Source organism: Notamacropus eugenii, chromosome 6 (assembly GCF_028372415.1).
Source record: "Notamacropus eugenii isolate mMacEug1 chromosome 6, mMacEug1.pri_v2, whole genome shotgun sequence".
NCBI lineage: Eukaryota > Metazoa > Chordata > Mammalia > Diprotodontia > Macropodidae > Notamacropus > Notamacropus eugenii.
The window spans coordinates 158,396,265-158,419,159 of NC_092877.1; the positions used below are offsets into that span (position 1 = coordinate 158,396,265).

At 36.5% G+C, this 22,895-nt stretch overlaps 1 protein-coding gene across 3 annotated transcripts in view; it reads left to right on the forward strand.

Moving 5' to 3' along the window:
- RXFP1 (relaxin family peptide receptor 1) overlaps positions 1–22,895 on the forward strand; it is a 184,926-nt gene that overhangs the window by 39,752 nt on the left and 122,279 nt on the right. For all 3 annotated transcript variants that reach the window (XM_072621367.1, XM_072621361.1, XM_072621362.1), the window contains exon 2: positions 5,243–5,380. In XM_072621367.1, the coding sequence (XP_072477468.1) occupies positions 5,243–5,380 (138 nt within the window). The remainder of the gene's footprint in view (positions 1–5,242; positions 5,381–22,895) is intronic.

Sequence of the window (22,895 nt, forward strand, 5' to 3'; positions counted from 1 at the left end):
GATCTTCTTCACCAAAGAAGGATGAACACACATAAGTTCATGGTAAGGGATTCTATCAGGCCTAACATCCTGCCCACTTTATTTTGACATCATGAGGATATCAACAGAGCACACAAACTGTCTATGCATTAGTTATCCTTCATTCTTATCACATGACCAAGGCTCCACTGCCTTAGTCAAGGTGGTTTAACCAGGGGTCCATCACTGTTGGATCCATAGATGGATGGCTGAGAGTCTTTGAACTTGTATGGGGAACATTTACATGTTTATTTCAACATAATTGGTCTCCTATGTAATCTTTCATCTTATCATTTTATACATTTTGTTATTGTGTATTATATAATATATTGTTTATTTTATTATTTTAAATATTTAAATACATTATTCTAAAAGGATAATGCTTCATCACACTGCCAAAGAAGTCCAAGATACAAAATAAAGAAGCTTAAGAAAGCCTACTTTAATCACTTACCATTATGATGCTCACTATCCTGTCATTGCTGTCCTCCTCTCTTCCAGCTGAAAAACAGAGTTGTTGGGTCTTGAGGAGGGGAGGAGGGGGAAGGGGAGAGAAGATCCAGTTATGAGAGCAAAAGTATGCTTTGGTTAAGGATGGGAGAGAGATAGCATGAAGATGACTCTGTCCCTTCCTTGTGCTGGCAACTGAGCCCATTCACCCTAGCTGAAGAAAAAAAAAGTAACTGAAACAGATAGATAGATAGATAGATAGATAGATAGATAGATAGATAGATAGATAGATAGATAGAGATAGAGAGATAGAAATAGATAGACAGAGATAGATAGACAGACAGATAGATAGACAGACAGATAGATAGATGATAGATAGATAGATAGATAGATAGATAGATAGATAGAGATAGACAGATATCGTTAGAGATAGAGATAGATAGATAGATAGATAGATAGATAGAGATAGACAGAGATAGATAGATAGATAGAGATAGACAGACAGAGATAGATAGATAGACAGACAGACAGACAGACAGACAGACAGATAGATAGATAGATAGATAGATAGATAGATAGATAGATAGATAGATAGATAGACAGATAGACAGATAGACAGACAGAAAGACAGACAGAAAACATCAACTGTCATAAGCTCTAATTTGCACCGTTACACTCCTGGGTTAAGCCAAGAGCCCAATTTCTAAGACTTTAGGACCTGCTGGTTTTATGAACTGAATATTCTGTACTGTTTCTACTCTGCCTGCATATTGGATGGACAGGCATGGGGAGCACATGAATAAAGTCAAACTGTGCATTTCCTAAGACTTTAGTCCAAAGTAGTTTCTTGCTATCTAAGGACATTCACAAGATTTGAGAGAGAAATGAGCTTAGAGTCACTTGGGAGATGTTCTATTATGCACTGTTTTCTTGCTATGATGTGCTAATTTTTTGCTTCTCAAATTGCATTCTAGGTAAAAACAACTCTGTGCAGTATCCAAGCATGTTTGTCCATATCTATGGAGAACCAGGGTCAGTAAAACAGAGTTGCTAGACTAGGACCAGTATAGGAAAGAAGCAGGTTTTGCCAATGCATGGAGATTCAAGAGCTGGTTTCTGATTGGGTAAATCCACAGATTTCTATGCCTTTCAATACTGCAGCACCGTGTAGGGAGGGGCAGCTAGGTGGTACAGTGTATAGAGCACCAGTGCAGAAGTCAGAAGGACCTGAGTTCAAATCTCACCTCAGATACTTAACGCTCACTAGTTGTGTGACCTTGGTCAAACCACTTAACCCCAATTGCCTCATTCTGGGTCATCTCCAGTCATCCTGATGAATATCTGGTCACTGGATCCAGATGGCTCTGGAGGAGAAGTGAGGCTAGTGACCTGCACAGCCCTCTCTCACTCAAAACAAAGTCAAGTGCAAGTCGTGTCATTATTTCTCTGATGGCATGGTCTTCTGTGGCAACAAAAGACAAACACAGATTAACTGTGTAGGAAAGCAGAGAGGAGAGACAAAAGTTCCTAGATCACTTCTGCTTTAGGGGTACCTGTGCAAACTATCTTGGTGAGCCTCAGACTCCTCAAGACCCTGACACTTTTTTGCCAAATAGGTCTGAGTGAATATCTATCAATCTCATCTGGTGGTTTTACCAGAAATTAGACCTAATTGTTTCTTGACTTTTTTAAAATATTGTGCTCTTATTTCTTTATAATTGTTTTTTGTCCAAGAAAGAATATAAGATTAATGTGCTAAATAAGGATTGTAAGCCACTGGGTTGCATTAGGACCCTAAACTAATCCATTAGTTAGATAAGTCTGGGTTAGTAGAATCCATAAATAAACATCTCTCAGGGTACACATTGATTTCTGCAGCATTTGAGGTAAGAAAAAGGAGTATTCTAGGTCCTGGGAAAGCCTACTGCAGTGAGGACAGAAAAAGAAAAGAAAAGCCCCAGAATTATCAAATTGGAAGAAAAACCCTATGACAGTCCAGGTTAGACAACTAGTCATATATAACAAATATATTCATCAGGCAAGTATAAGCCAGAAACTACCTGAGTGTTGTTTTCTATTATTTGCTGTTCTTTCATGTAATCTCTACAGTGAAACAATAAAAGTTCACATTTGTATAGCTAATTATTGCATCTGCAGCTGTACAGACGTATAGCTACAACTACACATTACAGCTACAAAATGATTCCCCCACAACAACCCTATGACAAAGGTAAGGCAAGTATCATTGTCACCATTTTGCCAATGACAAAACTAAGGCACAGAGTGGTAAGGCAACTTGTCTATATTTATACTGCATGTAAGTTTCAGACCCAGGATTTGAACTTATGTTTTGTGGCTTCAAGCCGAGGTCAAATGGCAAAATCATTGAAGCAAAGACACACTTCTTATGCATCTGTATCCACCATAATTCCTAACAGGGAACTGAGAATAAAGAGTCTGTTCTCAACCCTCTCCTACACTCTCTTAGCTCTCCCATCCACTCTCCTGACTCCAATTATCACCTTCACGAGGTTAACCCTAAATCTCCATCCAACCACACTTACTTTTCAGAATCACATTTCTAGCAGCCTGAAAGATACCACCGCCTGGATGTACGACCAATATCAGAAATTCAACATGTTCAAAATTAAATTCAGTCTTATTTTTTTAAAAAAAACTGCCTTTCCCCCCTCAAATACTCAAATGGATCTGTTTGCTCATCCATCTGGAAGTTCCTTCCAGCAATGGAAATGACCATTCATCCCTGCTTGTCTGTCCTCTGTTACTCTTGCCTATTCCCTCCCAAGAATTCACCACAGAATTTCCACCTACCATGTTAGAGTCTTTGTTCACTTTCTCCCAGTATTGTGAGTTGACCAGTAGAACAGACATGGGTGGGATTTGTTCTGTGAGGTTTGGATTCAGTCAAAGGGCCGCACTTGAGGATTTAGAGGGCCACATGTGGCCTCAAGACCACAGGTTCCCCACCCTTGCAGCCATTCACTTGTGATCTTTTGCTCTCACCGTGAGACCAACCTACCTTCTCCTTCATTCATTTGATTCGTTGAGGATTATCTTTTCTTTCTCATCTTTGAACTTCCGCATTAGATAGATGTTGCAGCCTACTCCCACCCACCTAGCTTCTTTCCATTGCCTTCTATATGCTCATCCTCAGTTCTTTGGATGCAGTCATTTTCCAGGTCTTCCAACTGCCCTACAGTTGATGTTGTTTGAGTCATTTCAGTGATGTTTGACTCTTCGTGACCTCATTTGTGATTTTGGCAGACATACCGGAGTGGTTTGCTATTTCCTTCTCCAGCTCATTTTTACAGAGGGGGAACTGAGGCAAACAGGGTTAAGTGATTTGCACAGGGTCACAGAGCTAATAAGAGTCTGAGACCAGGTTTGAACTCAAGAAAATGAGTCTTCCTGGCTCTAAGCCCAGTGCTCTATCCACTGTGCCACCTAGTTGCCCCACTGCCCTGCAGTATTACTGGCAAAATGTCTATATTGAAAAGACAGGTTTCATGCTGTTCAGACAAGTGTGGGGTCAGCAAAAGAGCACAGCAATTTCCTGAAAGCAATCCAGCCTCATCTGTTCTTCTTTATCAACTCTGGGTTCAGCTCATCATCCATCTGTATTGTCTTGTCTGGGTATATAAACTGTCTGATGAACTCTACAGGGTATCCATTTCAATCAAGCTAAACTCTGGGCAAAGGATATTCTTCATCTATTTGGTCTTTTCGATGTGGGTAGACAGGTAAACTCCTTCAGATGATTAGATCTGTAAGAGACTCTGCAGGGTAAATCAGTCAGTCAGTCAACAATCATTTATTAAGTAATCTCCCTAACTCAGGCCCTCATAAACTTCTTTCTCTGCCTTCAGCCTTTTCTATCTTCACACCACCCTTCGCAGTGCTACTCAAGTAAAAAATGATAATGCTAAAATAATAATGATGATCATTTAAACCAGCATTTATTAAGTACCTATTCTGTGTCAGGCACTATGCTAAACTCTTTACAAATATCATCTTACTTGTTCCTCCCAACAATCCTGCAAGGTGAGTGCTATTGTTATCTCCACTTTACAAATAAGGAAACTGAGGTAGATAAAGGTTCAATGACTTGCCCTGAGTCATACAGCCAATAGGTGTCTGAAGGCAGATTTGAACTCCGGTCTTCTGACTCCAAGGCTCTATCTACCGTACCAACTCACTAGAATCCCAGTGCTAATAAGACTTATTAAGCCACATTAATAATGTCACTACTCTGCACCAAAATTTTCAGTAGTTACTCACTGCCTACTAAACAAGTATTGATTCCTTAACCTGGCATTAAATTTAACTTCACAGTTCAACCATTTTTTCCAGTCCAAAGTGCTATATAAAAATGTCAGCTCTAACATTGCTTCTGTTATCGCGAGGCAGCAAAGCACAGTGGTTAGAGTGGTAGCCTGGATTTGAAATTCACCTCTGACCAACTCCACAAGTGGAAGAAGTTTCCTTACCAAGAGTCCATAATGCGTATGAAATCACTGATCTTTTCAATATTCATTAATTGTTATTATTATTTCTGAATTAACAACTAGATTTTCAAACACTGTGAAGGCAACTTGTAGTATTCATTTCCTATTTCATTTGATGAATAGGTGGGATACTTGTAAAGGAGCATGGAAACATCCTTTTCCTGATTAATCCCATCATGAATGTCCCAAGGCTCACCTCATCCACTTTATTTGTACAAATGTAGTCTTCTCTGCTCTTGTCTTCACAGTTATTCATGGAACTGAACATGACAGCCCCTGTTCCCTTGGGTATTTCCCTTGTGGAAATGCAACCAAGTGCTTGCCTCAGCTACTTCATTGTAATGGGGTAGATGACTGTGGAAATCATGCTGATGAAGAAAATTGTGGTAAGTGAACAGATCATGATCCTGTACTTTAGAGACAGTAAGAATCCATAATCAAGAAGCAGAAAGGAGAAAGGAAAAAACTCAGTAGTGGAATGAGTGACAAACTTGGCTTTAAAAAAAAAAAGAACTGATTTTACTTCCCCTTTAGCTCCCCACCACTTCAAACAAAGAATGGAATCCCACATATCAGGGAGGTTAGAAATGGGACTCCTATTCAGGTACATGTTGGACTCTGAAGACTCTTTCTGAAATTCTACAAATTCAAAATATTATATTAATTTGTGGGGTTTTAATATCAGTCCTATGAAAGAACTCTATGATAAAGTATGACTTTCAGTAGGGACTTAACAGTTAAACCAACTTCTTTTATATTTTTCCACCTTGTTTCAGGTAAGAATCGTTGTGTACATATTAACTAGATTGAAATCAATAAAGAAATTAATTACCTACTATATGCAAAGAACCTGTGTTGGATTCTGGAGCTATAAAGACAAAAGTGGAAAGAAAAAAGGTCCCTATCTTTGAAGAACTTACATTCTACTGAGGGGATAAAACATATATGTAGTTAAGTCAGTACAAAGTAATTTCAGCAAGGAGAAAGACCTAACAGCAGGGGAAATCATGAAGAAGGAAGTTATCTGAATTGTGTTAAGAAATTTATTAGGTTGAAATGGGGATGCTCATGCCACTGTACTACAGGTCTACTTAACTAACCTTTAGCCTTCCCCAGAATAGAGAGAAAACAAGAAAGTCCAATAGAAAAGGCATGGAGACACAATTAGGTGGTCTAGGGAAGGAGAAAGATAGGACAGAGTTCTGAAGATGCAGGAGTGTTTGCACTGAGAATACCCCAGACATTTCTGGCAACAAGCCACTTCACTCAGATTACCTCCTTTGATCTATAGACTAGCCTCATAATTCTACCACTGGTAGAGAGTAAGCAAATGCTGAAATGAAACCAAAGTCAGAAGGACCCAGAAAGAGAGGTATGGAAGGCACACCATGGGAAACATGGCACAGAGGTCCAAACGTTTGGGGGCATTTATTCATGTGAGTCTCTAACAGGCTAGTAAGGATTTCCTAAGGAGAAGACTGAAGGAGATATGTCTGATATCCAACCCCAACACATGCACCCAGTTAAAGTCTCACTCATTTGTAATCCACCAGTCAAGCAGCTTGGCATGCCATCCACAAACAACACCTCTTACGGATTTTTTGTTTCTTTGTTAGTTTTAAATTACGATGTATTCATGTCTCCAGATCAGTGAATCTGTCATTAACAGACCCTTCTGAGCCATTTCCTGTTCTTTAAGGAATGTCAATGTCAAGAGACGAGGTGACTCAAGGTCCCGTCAACTGTTAACAAACAGTTCAGAAAGTAGATTTCTCAGCAGCAAGAGCTTTTAGGAAAAGTAGTGTTGTGTTTTTCCTCAAATTTGTGTAATCAGAAACCATGAAAATTAGTTTATTTGAATCTTCTGTCCTTAATACATACATAAAAGCAAAGGTTTGGGGCAACAGACAATACTATAATGTATGCCATTCACGGAGAAAAACAGAGATTTGTCCAGATGATAGATGCATATACTTCTTAGAATTTGAAGTAAAATACCTATGTAATATTCCTGTTACTTCATAATTTTTGCTTTCCAGAGTCAAAGAGATTTAGTTACCTTGCAGAGGAAACAGAATCTCTAGTCTAGGTAAATTGCCCCAAGGTGGTAAGAAAGTCTCAGTTATAAAGTATGACCCTTTGATTTATAGCCACTACCAAATTTGTTTACCATAGTTCTGTGGACTCTTAAGTAGAAAGCCACAAGGAAGTAAGTGGTGGCTCCTTGTGGCTTAAAACATAGTACAGTAGCAATTGCACTAAATTTGGCATCACAATTCCTGGGCTCAAATCCTAGCTCTACTTGCTTATTACTTAGGTAAGCTTGGGACATATCACCTAACCTCTCTTTGCCTCAGTTTCTTCATGTGTGAAATAAGGAGAATGGATTAGATGACCCCTAATGTCCTTTCCAACTCTAAGCTCTATGGTCCTAACTATTGTAAACAATGGTCAATTATTCTATATAATCTGATGATGTGAGTACATTGAGCACCATTTTAAAAAGGAAAAATAATCAGAGAACTACAATGTGAACATGGGGAATTTCAAATGGAATGGATCATTTCTTAGATAATTATAAGCAAATTCGACTCAGATCTCACTGCTGTCTTATTTGCCATGAGAAATTGTCCAACAGTTTGAAAAGCAAATATTAAAAACATCTCATGACAAATCATAGAACAGTTTTCTAGAAACTATGCTGCTGGTATTTCATGGAAAAAATCACAGAAGAGGAAATAAAATCTGTATAAAATTATCTGCTGGGAAGGTGGTGGCTCAGGATATTGCTAAGTGAATGCATAAAAAATGTTTTGTCAATATATTGGAATACCTTTAAAACAATTTTTAAAAATAAAATAATTCAAACACAAAAGAGAAGCAATTATCTGTGAAAATGATTAGAGAAAATTTAATTTAATAATTTAATTTCATTTAATAATATGAAGTATGCTATCTAATATGTGCGTGTCGGTATATGTGTATGTGTGTATATATATTTATGTGTGTACACATATCTACACACACATATATATACATACCATATGCAAGGTACTCTGCTTGGTATTGGGGATACAGAAACAAAAAGTGAAACAGCTCCTGCCCTCAGAGACCTTACATCTCACTAATATGGTCATCTTTACTCATAACCAACCGGCAGATTAAATCTATGTCATCATATTCGATAGCATGGGATGTATCATAGGACCTGGATGAGATTTTGCTATTTTACCTCCTAAATAAATATGTTAATGCTAAAGGGTCTCATGAAGAACTAACACTGTTACCACTCAACAAAGGACATGTTAGCAGAGAAGATTTTTCACCTACTCTTACAGAATGTTTGAAATGCAAATAAATTGACATCAGTACACCTCTTTCTATCGCTGCTGATAGGACTTTGAGCATAAAGGAAGTAAATTATCCTCTCTTTATTTAAAAACATAGCATTCCATCTCCCTTGATAAACCACCAGATGCACTTTATGTGCAAATATTGCTGAAGGAAATAGCATAGGAATGGTTTTAGCCCCATAGCTTGCCAACAAAATTAAGGTGATCACCCTTGTGCACCATTTTGAGCATTTCCACAAAAAGCTGACAGTCAATATCCCGAGCTTCTCCTGCCTAACAAGTTATGATGGATCTGCAGAGGCAACATCCAAATTTTCATTCTGTCTCAAACAACTGAAGGTGTTTCTATTGGGGATGGGGGGAATAGAGACTTTAAGTATAGGAGATAATTGAAATTCTTTTTCATGATGAGCACAGCTTCTCATTTAAATGTGCCAAATGAGGGAGTGGGAAATGAAGGACTGACTTTGGAAAGAAATTCTTTTATTGGAATGAAAGCTCTCTGCATTTAAGGAAATTGAGAAAGCACATTAGTTTGCAGACCTTGCAGCAGTATAAGATATGAAATAAGCTTGGGTCAAACTTGAGTTCTTTGAAGAAATAGCCATCAAGAGGCAAGGCATACTTGCTGAAAGATTTCAGGATTTCAGAGAAAAAAATAGCAGCTTTTACCATTCCAATTAAACCCTGGATAAGGACAATTATGTGCTCAGCTTTGGCCATTTGTTAAAGGTGACAGACCGCAATTGAAACCTGACTAAATAGATTCAAAGGCCAAAACTCTGTGCAGTTCAGCCTTTAGCAATCTTGTCGATGAGATTAAGAATCAGATCCTTAGAGATATAACCTGGGTTCCTCTAAAACTCATAGCTTTAAAAAAAAAAAAGGATGATAGTCAACGTTGACATTGTCTTCTAAAATTACAGTAATTTCTATTGTTCTGCAAACAAAGATTAAGCATCTGCTATGGAGAGGTGTGCTGGAGCCAGTTCACACCAGCTGCCTCAACAATTGTTAAATTTTCAGTGGGTAATCATTTACACCTCAGAAACTGGCAAATATTACAAATTCATGCTGAATTTGTTGTTTTATTGATTATCTAGACTTAAGAAAGTGATGGAGAAAATTTTTAAAAGATTAAGGAAAAGATGGTAATAAGATATCCTTATATATAGCCTGTGAGAGCCTGTTGTTAAACATCTATAACACACCCTTACTGCTATGTAGCAGGAAATCAGATTTAAGGGCTACAAGACCAACTTTGAAATGAGAAAGATGTGGGTCAAGTCCTGTTCCCTACATATACTATCTATGTGTCCAAGAGAGAGTCACTTAACTCTCAGTGCTCAGGAAACTTTCTGAGATTACAAATAAGTTGCCTATGTGCATTAGTGAAAGGAATTTCCACACCAGGAGTTCAATAAGCCAATAAAATTACAGATTTAGTTTTTTTTTTTAATATCTAAAGCAGTGTGCTAGGAATTGGGGATATGCATATAAAAGTAGCATAGTCTTTCTTTCAAGGAATTTATAACCTAGTCGGAATGAGATAGGGGTAGATAGATGACACAGTGAATCTCATGTAGAACCTGGAGTCAGGAAAATTCTTTTTCATAAATTCAAATCTGATCTCAGACACTTATTAGCTGGCTGTGTGACCCTGGACAAGTAACTTAACCCTGTTTGCCTCAGTTTCCTCATCTGTAAAATGAGCTGGAGAAGGAAATGGCAAACCACTCCAATATCTTTGCCAAGAAAACTTCAAATGGGGTCCAGAAAGAGTTGTATGTGACTGAACAACAATAGCAAAAAGGGGTAAGATAATACTAATAATGTAGAGTTTATATTCTACTTTAAAGTTCGCAAAGTGCTTCACAAGTATTATCTCCTTTGAGGAACATGATAACCCTGCAAAGTGAGTACCACTTCTATCATTACACCATTTTGCAGATAAAGAAAAAGCTCAGAGTTTTAGGGAACTTAGGACGCAGGTAGTTTTTGAGGGTGTGTGGCAAAGAATCCTCAATTCAAGACCAAAGAGCCTGGATTTAAATCTCAGTTCTTCCATTGTGTGACCTTGGGTAAGGTCATGTGAACTCTGAAACTGTTTACTCATTCATAAAATGAAGGTATTAGATTATCTAGTCCCTTCTAACTTCAAGTCCCATGATTCCGTCAATGTTATTTGAAAAATTATGCATTCAAACTTCTCTCAATTTTGGCTCAATGTAGAAAAAGCATTTTCTGATATTAATTTTAATAAGAGTCAGCTAAGAAGCTGACAGATAAGTCTTGAGTCATGTCTGAAAACAAAAAAGTATTTGCTCATTGTTGAGCATACCTCTAAGAAATAAGAATGCATAAGGCACATTAAAATAGCACATTTTATTTTTAATCAAGATAATAGATCGTTATTAAATATTGAATTAGTAAACAATTATATACCTTATTGATCTATCTATAGTTTGTTAAAGTTTTCTTGAGGCTTTTTGTTATTTACACCTGTCGTTTTGGGTCTGTTCCACATACACATTGAGCCTTCCTTCAAAAGAAAGAATTCAATTCAGTAAACCTTTACTAAACTAAAACAATTAGCTAAAACTGACCAACAAAATTACTATATCTGGCATGTGTACAAAATTTTGTAACTCTCTAACAAAAAAAGGTTTGAGCTTCTGTTCTACAAGATCAAAACCGATCGTTGTATTTCCTCTGGGTTTAACTGCCTTTGAGTGTTCTCACAACGTATACCTAGGCTGATTTGGATAGCCATCTGATCTATGGTTTCGTCATTATTGGGACTCCCTCTAAGAAGCCAAGTTTTAGTCCCTCTACCTTTTTCTACCGTGCAATTATCACCCATGTTATTCCTGGAGTATTCCAAAAGAAATTCACACAAAATGCCCACTTCCTTCCTCTGGTTTTATTCATTGCTCAAAGAATATTAACAAAATATTTGTGTTGTCTATCCACTGTCTCCTATAGTTGATAGATTACTATATGACCAGTCCATCTCCATGTATGTATATGTATGTGTGTGTACGTTTGTATGTATCCTTTATGTTGCCTTCTATACCGTTTCTTCCACATAATGCATTGTTGGTGAATGTGCTAAAGCCTACTGATGCCCACAATGCATCTTCTCATTGTCCTTTGGATAGCTGTAATTTTAGTTCTTCTAAAATCATGGTATTCTATCAGTAGTTAGGTGGCAAAGTGGATAGAATGATGGAACTTGGAGTCAGAAAGACCACACTTCAAATCCTAGCTCTGTGATTCTGGGAAAAATCTCTTTATCTCTCTCAGTTTCCTCAACTGTACAATGGAAGTGATAATAACACCTATATCATTGTCTTGCTTAATTTTTATAGATTAATTAAAGCAATTAAATATATATAGGTACAGATAAGGTTACTATAAAATCCCTCTGGCATCCATTAAAATATATATCAAATATATAGCAGCTCTTAAGAAGAGCATTTTTATATTTGAAAAAGTATTATCACAAAATGGTTCTTCCCCCTTTGAAAGTTAAGACCATTTTTACTTGAAAATCTGCTTCTGTAAGGCACAAATAAATAAGAATCACTTTTCATTCATGTTCACAAAATAAGAATATGAAGAATTCAAAAGTACATAAATTAAAATTGTAAAACAGTTGTATTCAAACATAGAACCACACTCAGGAGAACAACTGAACTTCCAAATGCACATCTTTTTGTCATGTATTAGGATTGATGTTTTGTCTCTTAGCTCATCCATCAAACTCTATTCTCTTTCTATGTAAGTGAATGCTCTGAAATAAAGCATTCAGACATAAAAGTATACAGGCTTTATCTTTTTCTTCCTTTTTGTCAACTATTTAATTTGCAATATTCAACCAAGAAAAATTGTGCAAGAGGAGAGATTAAAGGATGTCATCAGAGACATGACCTCTAAGATCCCTTGCACATCTGAATCTCTCATTCTATCATGTTCCTAGGAAATGTTTGCCTGGAAAATGGAGTAAGCCAGTGACATATTGAGACATACAGACATTGCTTCACCGGTGTCCACCTAGTATCAACAGACCTGAAGCAACTAGGTGATGCAGTGATCAGGGAGAAGAACTTGGCATCACCAAGACCAGGGTTTGCATCCTTCCTCAGGCACTTACTAGCTGTGTACTCTTGGACAGGTCACTTAATCTCTGAACCTCAGTTTCTTCATCTACAAAGTAGGGATAATAGGAGTACCTACTCATGTGATTACTTTGAGGACATGCCAAGATAATATCATGTTTAGGATGTTCCAAACTTTAAATAATGTTGACCATTATTAATATCATCATCTAGATAAGACTCTTAGCTAGTTGGGTGGATCTGTTGAGGAGGACTTATGAGAAAATAGGGACAAGAACCCCATAGGATAGACAGACATTGATAAATCACGACCTATGTCATTAAATTCTCATTGCTGAGATAACAAATTCCTCTAAATATTGAAACAGCAACTGAGGTTTAAAGGAAAAATGCATTTGCTCACTCTTCCTGTAGGGTTGATCATTACACAGACATCTGTGAAGGATGATTTTTCACATACTCATGAAAAAATAATGCAGATGCTTGATATACCAGAAGGAAAAAACAAATTAGACCCACTAATGTGTTCATTTTTCTGTTATTCTCAGATGCCTGTATCTCTATGAATTTTAATAGTAAGCAAAGACAAGTGAGAAAGCACATTATGGCTCCTTTTTACATTAAATTTGACTTCTGATCATAAACTTGAATTCAATTATTACTATTGAAGCTAGTCTTATTAAGAGCTAGAGGAAAGTTAGAAATATCGCTGAGTTTATTATGATCAATCTAGAAAAGAGAAAAGAGGTCTACAAGTGAATACAGGCAAACCACCAGATAACGAAATTAGCTTCAAAGTTTTGATGCTATCTATATTTCAATACTATAAAAGTCTATTATTTTTCATCCCTGTGTTGCTCCCTAGAGTGGTGGATACCACAAGTCCTCTGTGCCTAGTAGACAGCATTCATGAGTTGCTATTGTCAAAAAAAATCATCCTCTATTGGTCAATTTTCTGGCGATATCTCTGCACTCTCAGTTGGGCTGGTAATAGTGACAGGTATATATTTTGCTAAAATGCACATACATGAAGGCTTTCCAGTTTGGTAAATGATGTCAGAGTTATGTGATCCAATTTTAGAATTCCAGGTCTCTACCATGCCACGCTGGGATGCCAGGACTAAAATGGTAATGGTACATGGTTAGCTACATAAAAAATAAAATTTTCAATTGCTTCTGAGGCTGTGTTTTTTTTCCAAATATAACTTCTACTGGGTCTTTGAAGCTAAAAAGTTTCCTAAGAAACAGGGTCTAGAATTTAATCTATTCCTTTTCATTTAAAGATAAAAACAGATGGGTAGGAACAGATGATGCCAATCACTGGTAATTAAGCAAAAAAAAAAAAAATCAGAGAATCTCAGAGTTGGAAAGGACTTCAGAGACCAACCATCTAGCAGTACCTATGCCTGAACAATAGTCCTTTCCATAATAACTAAAAATAAGAGAGAGTAATTATAGCATAGAAAGAATAACAGTAAAAATGTCCAGCAATTCATAGGAGATAAAATCTAAACTAGCAATCAAACAATAAACGTTTATTAAATGCCTTCTATGTGCAGGTATTGGGTTAAGTGCCTGGAAAACAAAAAGAAGAAAAGACAGTCCCTACCCTCAAAAAACTTACAATCTAATGGTTGAAACAATATGCAAATATATATCAACAAGCTATATAAAGTATCAATAGGAAATAATTAAAAGAAGGCACTGTAATTAAGAAGGGTTGAGAAAGGCTTCCTGTAGAAACTGGGATTTTAGTTGGGACTTGAAAGAAGTCAGGAAGGTCAGTAGTCAAAGTGGAGGAGGGAGGCACTGGGGACAGTCACAGACAATGCCCAGAGCCAAGAGATAGAGTGTCTTATTTGTGGAACAGCCAAGAGACCAATGTCACTGGCTGAAAGAGGTTAGATTGAGAAGTAAGATATAAGTCTGAAAAGACAGGAGGAAGCTAGGTTATGAAGGGATTTGAATGACAACAACAGCATTATCTGTTCCTGAAGGCAATAGAGAACCATTGAAGTTTATTGGCAGGGAAGGTTGGGGGGTGGAAACGTGCAAGGGGAGACATGATTGGGTCTGTACTTTAGAAAAATCACTGTTAGGGCTAAGTAGAGAATGGATTGGAGTGAGGAGAGCCTTGAGGCAAGCAGACTCACTAGCAGACTATTGCAATAGTTTGGATAAGGAGGTGATAAGGGTAGGCACTAGAGTGGTGGCCTCGTCTAACGAGAGAAGAGGACGAATTTGAAACCTTGCATTCCACAGGCTTTGGTAATAGATCAGACAAAGCCCATGACCTCCAGTATCTATGTACAAATGTTAAAAAGTTAGATAAAAAGAACTAGAGATTTCAATACTGAAAGGTACATTTAACCTTGTAGGTATCACTGAGATTTAATGGGATGAGATTGGATTACGTCTTCGAAAAGGGTGTATTTTATCTTCATCAACAGGAACAAGATAGATAAAGAGATGGAGAGGTATATGGTATCCAAATGAGGAAATTCAAGAGAAAGAGAAATACGGGAGAAGAAATAGTAAAAGAAGAAAAAAAGATAGAAGGGAAAGGCAGAAATATCCTGAAAACTTTTCAATGCTAAGGGACTGGGTGGATATTAACAAATAATACTTACTGGTCACTTTTCCAAAGCTGCTAAAGTCTCTTTATCTTTATAAATGAAAGATATGAGTAAACACTGAGGTTTATTCACTTGCTTTAATTCTGTACCTCTAAAGTGACCTTCTATTTTATTTAATATAGCATTAAAGTACTAGTAATCATCTTATTATCCATATTTTCTTTAAAGAAGAGGTTGATGAATAGACAGGAAGTATTGGCATGTTTCAACTTTTATAAAGTTTTATAGTTTATAAAGCAATTTCATCACAGAAAGAAAAGAAAAGGGGAGGGAGGGAAGGAAGGAAAAAAGGAGGGAGGAAAGAAGGAAAGAAGCAAGGGTGGAAGGATAACTACCATAAATTGTTCTGACTGCTCAGAGAAAAACAAAACCATAAGCTTTCTCCTCAAAAAGCTGTCTGCTATGTATATGTTAAAAATCATATAAAATCTCTTGGTAGATATAATTAGAGATATAATTTTGTTTCAGTGATTCTTTGAATATTAGTACCAAGTGAGGCAAAACACAGGGAGTTGTATGTTCACTATGATTTGATGCTGATGTTATGTATTGTTGAAGACATAGTCCTTTATGAACAAAAACATCCTCCATTAATTTCTATTTGAAGTTAACATTTTCCTAGTTCCACTTGAAGCATTTCAGGACCTCCAATGAGATCCATGATCCCTCAAAATAAATGAGACAAGCAATACACATAGGAAGAACCATGTCGATGAAAAAAATCATGTTATCCAGATTCCAGTGTACATTTAGACAGGTGGCACATTAAGTTAGTCTATCAGTACATACCTCCTACTTAGGCAGACAAATAATGAACCAAATCCAAAACGTAATAGGAGAGAGAGAGAGAGGGCTTGATTCATAGAATTAACAAAATATAAAGGGATGACATATAGTAGAAAGAGAACTGTATCTGAATTCAGCTAACCTGAGTTCTGTTCTGGGTCCTTTCTCTGCCACTTAAAGTGTTTCTAAGGTTCAGGAAAAGTTATTTTATTTCTCTGAGTCTCAATTTTCTCATGTTAAACTGTAAAATGGAGGATGGTCTAGATAATTTCTAAGGTCCCTTCTAGCCCTCCAATTCTATTTAAAGGGAACCTTGAGACCTTGATGAAAGTGGCTTAAGGTTCTTTGTAAAACAGGTACGCTACACATTCATGCGAGTCATAAAAGGCAATCAGACTGTTAAAAAAGGATATGTATTTGTTACCTAGAGTAACAGAACATATCTTGTTCAAGGTCTAAACAAAAACATGGGTTTACTGTTGATGTGTTTTACATAGTTAACACCTTACTAAGCTTACAAAGGCTCCTCAGAGACATCTCATAGTGTGAGACTAGTCTAACCACCCACACTGGAAAAGCAAAATGGATACAAAATATATACTGTCCAATATAGGTCCAATGACATATAACTAAATAGGTGTCCTATCAAATCTTTCCATTAATAAGTATTTTGATGAGATAGGTTTTTATTCTGTTATCAACCTCCTGCACAAACTCAGGTGTTTCTCATTCCAGAAACACTAGCAGCACTGTTGTCCATATATGAAGCTCTTTCATAATATTAAGATGGTTGACATAAGCCCTAAATGCTAGCAAAGTGACGGCAACAAATTACATCGATCAAATTAATTTTGAAAATAACTTGGTGAGATCAAACCTGTTTGGACACCCTGGTGTTTGGACTTTTCTCTAATGTCTATTTTGCCTTTTGTGTTCCGATATTCCCAAATTACTAGCCAGTGTTTCCAGGTCTTATACATAGTAGGCACTTCAGAAATTGATTGACATAACCTGTGTCAAATTGCTCAGTGTCTCAGGGAGCGGGAAGATGAGGGAGGGAGAAAATTTGTGACCCAAAATTGTAAACAATTAAATGGTGAAACTTATCTTTATATGTTAATGTGGAAAGAATAGAATATTTAAAATAAATTTAAGTCATAATAATAAATAGCTGGCATTTATACTGTCCCTACTATATGACAGGCACTGGATTAAGTGCCTCACAAAGATTATTTCATTTGATCCTCACAAACTGAATTGAATCCTGGACATCAAACTTGCTTTTGGCTTCAAAATCTGTTTGATATCTTGTAAAAATTGGCTTTGTGATTTCAAATAATACACCACCCCTTGTTTCAGATAATTCCCAACCAGAACTGTTACTGTTACAGACTATCATGGTTAAAGCAGGGTTTTCTATCCAGGATCATCCTCCACATCCCCTCATCATCCACAGTGGCCTCCAGGCCACAGTCTACAGTCATGGGAGGCCCCATGGGAATAGTACAGCTGCAGAAAATAATGAACTTGGCAGTGAAAAAAGAATGATCTAGGCATCTTTACCAGGAAACACAATAAATTTAAAATGTGCATTGCCCAGACTGACATGCAGATGGATGGTAAAACTGGCCAAATGAGTCCACTAATAAGTTAGTTTTAAAGAGGTCCTGCAGACGGACTATGCTAAGCCCAAGATGGAGGAGGAGACCAGATAATATCATGTGACTAATGCTGCTTTCCTTTGAAACACAAGTATCCTCTACTTGAAAAACCTGAAGCAAAATTTAGAACATTTTTGATAAAAATTATTTCTCCTGAGTCTCAAAGAATCATTTAGTCTAACCCCACTTGGTTTCTGGGTGACAAAACTGAGATCCAGGAATGCTGGCTTGTCCTATGTCACATAACCTATCAGGGGGACAGGAGGGACAAGAACCCAGCTTGTCATTCTCCCTCTTCAGTTTCTTGCCACCACAGCTTGCTTTCATTATTAAAGGAAGATAGGGAAAATAAGCTGTTTTGATTTCCCTCCCTTCTCCTCTCCCCCTTTTTCCCATTGTAAATCCTTATTTACAAATTTTGGAAGTCTGGGGGGACTTTTTTAAAATCTTAATGAAAAGAACATTCTTTAACATCATTTCTCTTAGCATCTGCAAAAAATTGCCATTTCAGCAATTTTAAGTTTAAATGCAGTTTTACATACCTACTAGATGGGGTGCTGTCGGTTTTGATGCAGTTTCATCATAGGAAGAGACAGTTGTTTCCACTTTGACATCTTCATCAACAGAGCTAACATTTGGATACCACTCACTATGTACCAGGCACTCTACTAAGCTCTTTACAAATATCGCATTTGATCCTCACAACAATCCTGAGAGGTAGGTGCTATACTATCCCCATTTTACAGATGAGGAAACTGAGGTAAACAGTTTAAGTGACTTGCCCAGGGTGACACAGTAAGTGTCTGAGATCAAATTTAAACCCAGGTATCCCTGACTCCAATTTGCTCTATCCACTGTGCCACCTCAGCATCCCAGTTCAGATGACAGCAATAGCACATGCAAACCAGGGTCAAGCTAATCCTACTAAACAATCAGGAGCAACATCATCAATCTCAATCAAAATTTATCGCCTTCCCCCCACACACAAGGGTATGGCAATTTAGTAGCTGCCACCAGCTAGCCACCAAAATGCTAGGTTCTTCTTCACACCATAGTGAGGCTGGATCTTTCCCAAATGGGTCTCAACTTTGGATGCAGATGATAAAATGATGAAGTGTATCTATTTCTGCGTGCCCCTTGTTAGCTTAGTTTCTTTTGCAGCTGTGTTTTTTCCGCATTATATTATCTTGATAATTTATGCTATCCATGCTGTTTGATTTAAATATATTTAAATTCTGAACACTGCTAATTAAATTAAGTTGAAAGTTTGATTCTCTCCTGAATCAAATGTATACTCTCACACATTTTACATAAGCAGCTTTAAAATAATTTTGCCAATACAACATAGAAAAGCAAAATCAGCAAACTTACACATCAGTTTAGAGTAATTATATACTACTTAATAGAACAAGCTCAAATCAAAAGCCTACAATGTTAGTGTTATTATTTTGAAAAATGGAGATTCTAGGAGGTTTTCTAAAGAGTAACTCTTAAGCTTAACTTGTAAAAGTTCCGTATGATTCCTTTAAAGCTATTTAACATCTACACAAATAAAAATTATGAAAGTTAAAAATTTTAATTCAATGCCCATCAATTGAGGAATCACTGCACAAGTTGTAGTATATGAATGTAATGAAATACTATAAGAAACGATGAGCAGGACAATTTCAGAAAAACCAGGAAAGACTGATACAATTGAACTGTTGAAAAGTGAAATGAGTAGAACCAGGAAAACATTATACATAGTAACAGCAATGATCAACTATGATAGACTTATCTCTTCTCAGCAATACAAAGATTTGAGACAATTCCAAAGGAGTCATGATGGAAAATGCTATCCACATCTAGAGAAAGAACTGATGGGATCTGAATGCAGATCAAAACATACTACTTTCACCTTTTTTGTGATTATTTCCTTTTGTTCTGTTTCTTTTTTCATAATATAATAAATGTGGAAATATGTTTAACAGGATCAGAAATGTATAACCTGTATCAGATTGCTTGCTATCTTGAGGATGGGGCAGGGAAGAGTAAGAAAAATTTAAAACTCAAAATCTTATAAAAATGAATGCTGAAAACTATCTTTATATGTTATTGGAAAAATAAAATGCTATAATAAATTTTAAAATTTATTATAAAAAATACTATATTACATAAAATATGTATATATATAATATACTATTATAAAAAATACTATACTATAAATTCAATTCAATAAAAACTACCAGATAAGGAAGTCAAGTTTCCAAAACACAATTTTTCAAAGAAGGAAAGAAAAAGAAACATTACAAAATAGAAATAAACTGAATATGCATTTATCATACTGTTATCATAATATTCTTGAGATTTAGAAAAGACATATTCTGAATCTGTTAAAAATAACTCTCAGGAAAATTTGAAGCCATTAATCTTGTTTGGATACTGAGCTCTGTGAAAAGTTCCAATTAAAAATATTAATTGAAATGTAAGGTAGGAGAATGCAAAAATTAAATTTAAAAGATCAAATATATATGATTATATTGATGTGTGTGTACCTATATATAAATATATGTGTGTGTGTGCATGTATATATATGGTTTTTCAGATACATATATGTATAAGAAGAATAGGGCTATGAGGGCATCAAGATATTAAGTGTTCCTTGTGGAGACGTACATGGAACTGCAGACATAAGGAACTCTCAAAAAGCTATGAGAAGAATTTGCTTTCTAAAGGGCCATTGCTCTAAACAAAACAGTGACTAAATGTCCCTGCCTTCCAGCAAGGGATTTTCACACCCCACAAGAGTCCTAGGGAACCTCTGATGACAGGATGGCTCAAGACAGTGTGGTCTTGGGGTTTGAGATTAAGAAGGAGTAGTACCTTATCCTAAGATTCTACCTAGACAGCCCAGGCCCTACACTATCACCCGAAGGTGGGAGCAAAGAGAACTGGAACAAAGGAAGGAGCACAAAGTAATCAATCCTCTTTCCACCTCTTTCCAGCTCACCTCAGAACTGCTTGGTCTGGCTGCATAAAAGCAATATTAATTAGGGTCACATGTGAACTGCTTACCATGCATGTTTACTAATATGTGTTGTCAGATTAACGTGGTTGTCAGTGTTATTTGATTTCAACATGAAGTCCTCTCAGACTGGCTTCACCCTCTTAGCTTATATTACATGGGCATCTGTTCATAAGTGGAAAATTAGAGGAAGTTTTGATCCTGATCTAGTCCTGGTGATTAAATGAACCCTGGGAAATTATTTAGCTTCAAGTCCTATTTAGAGTAGCTCTGTTCAATCAATCAATAAACATTTATTAAGACCCTACTAAATGCCATACAGTATGCTAAGGATACAAAAAGAGGCAAGGAAGTATACCCCCAAAATATCATACCCACTGAACAAAATAATGCTTGCTATAAGTAACAGAGCTCTTATAGTCATGGAAGCCTGAATAGTTCCATGTGACTTAAGGAAATGGATCATAGACCTCTTAACTCAAAAAGGATAGGGATTAGACTTGTGTTTCATTGACACAGGGAAACTGAGCAAGTAGGCTGTGCCTATTCAGATCACCACCTTATGGTATTGCCCCAGGGTCACACAACCCTGAGAATGTGTCTGAGGCAGAATTTAACCTAGCTCTTCCTGGCTTCAAAGTCAACTCTCTATCCACCATTCCATCTTGCCTTTTGTGTTTTGTTTTTATCTGCATAACTGCATGCTGTCTTGTCCTTTAGAAAGAATGAGTCTCTCTTGAGAGCCATCATCTTTTATATTTGGTTTAATATCCTAGGAAAGTGCCCAGTACATAGTAAGCATTTAATATATGCTTGCTAATTGATAAAAATTATTTTTAAAAAAAGAAAAGGTTATATTAGAGTTTGTTTATTAAGAGTGCCTGCTGAATGAAATTTTCAGGACACCGAAATCATTTTGCAGGATGGATGAAAAATTAATTCATTTTCATTGAACACAGTTTCTTATGAAACTATGAAGTTTTGATGCTTTCAAAGAGTCCCAAGTAAAACTTGGCCATCTTTCAGTTAGACTGTCCATTGAAATGAAAGTGCCCTTTTCTTTTAAAAACACTTTAACAGGAAAGGACCTAATAATTTCGTCATTGCGTTATACTCTTGATCAGTTCAGAATAGAAAAAACTGCTACATCCCCCAAAAAAATCATTATCACTGTAGTGCTAATCTTGATGACTTTCTCTCAATTTGAACCATCTTCAAAATTTTTAAGGATTTTGGAAGTAAATGGTGTGCCATACTTGGAGTCAGGAAGATTTGAGTTCACATTCTCCCTCACATATTTACTAGTCTTGTGACCTTAGGCAAGTCATTTAACCTCTCAGCCTGTTTTCTCATCTGTAAAATGAGGATAAGAATAGTATTTCCCTCCCAGGGTTGTTGTAAAGGTTGAATGAGATAATCTATGTAAAAATACATTGCAAACTTTAAAGCTCTATACAAATTTTAGTTATTATTGTTATTGTCATCTGAAAAAGAAATTAGACTTTTCCTGCTTGATCCCAGGGAATAGAATGAGGAGCAATAGGCAGAAAGACAAAATATGTTTAATATTAAAAAAAAAAATTCCTAATAATTAAATCTATCCCAAAGTGGAAAGATCTATCTTCAGGAGGTTGTTGGTTTCCCTTTCATTGGAGGATTCTTTTTTCCCATAAATGTGACTAACTTAGATGGCCTCTTAAGTCCCTTCCAGTTTAAAGATTTTATGACATACACACTCAGATCATCACGAAGTTCACTCTTGCGACCTTTTCAGCTTTGTGACCTACCTGACCACTTGTGGTCCAATGGCAAACCTTTTCAAAACCACAAGTCAACTGTGATGAGACATCACAACAGGACTTCAATGGGGAAATCATAAAGAACGTAAAAATAAAACTGATATGGTTCATAAACAGGATGTATTAATACTCAATCATGTACTGTTTTTAAAAACTCAGTTACTTATTTTAGCTTTCTGTTTACCATTCCCAAAATGATCATGAAAATAATGAAGTTCTATGTGCAGCTTACATCACAACGCAGTTCTATTTAGAACCTTCCTAGCTGACATGCCTAGGGTAATTTGGGGTCAAAGTTTGCTTTGTTATTCAGTTGTTTCTTTTCCTTCAAAGGAGCCCATATAAAACATTATCCTCTTTGACTAACTTTCTTGATCTCATGAAAAACCTTGCCTGAAAATGTTGACAAATGAGGTAGTTTATTTGTCCATGAGGCAACTAACATAATTAACATTCCAATGGATACCAGGGAACTGGTTGAATGGATCATCTTGTCTGTGCAGGCTGTGTTTCAAGGACTCCTCTAATAGCCATAGGCACC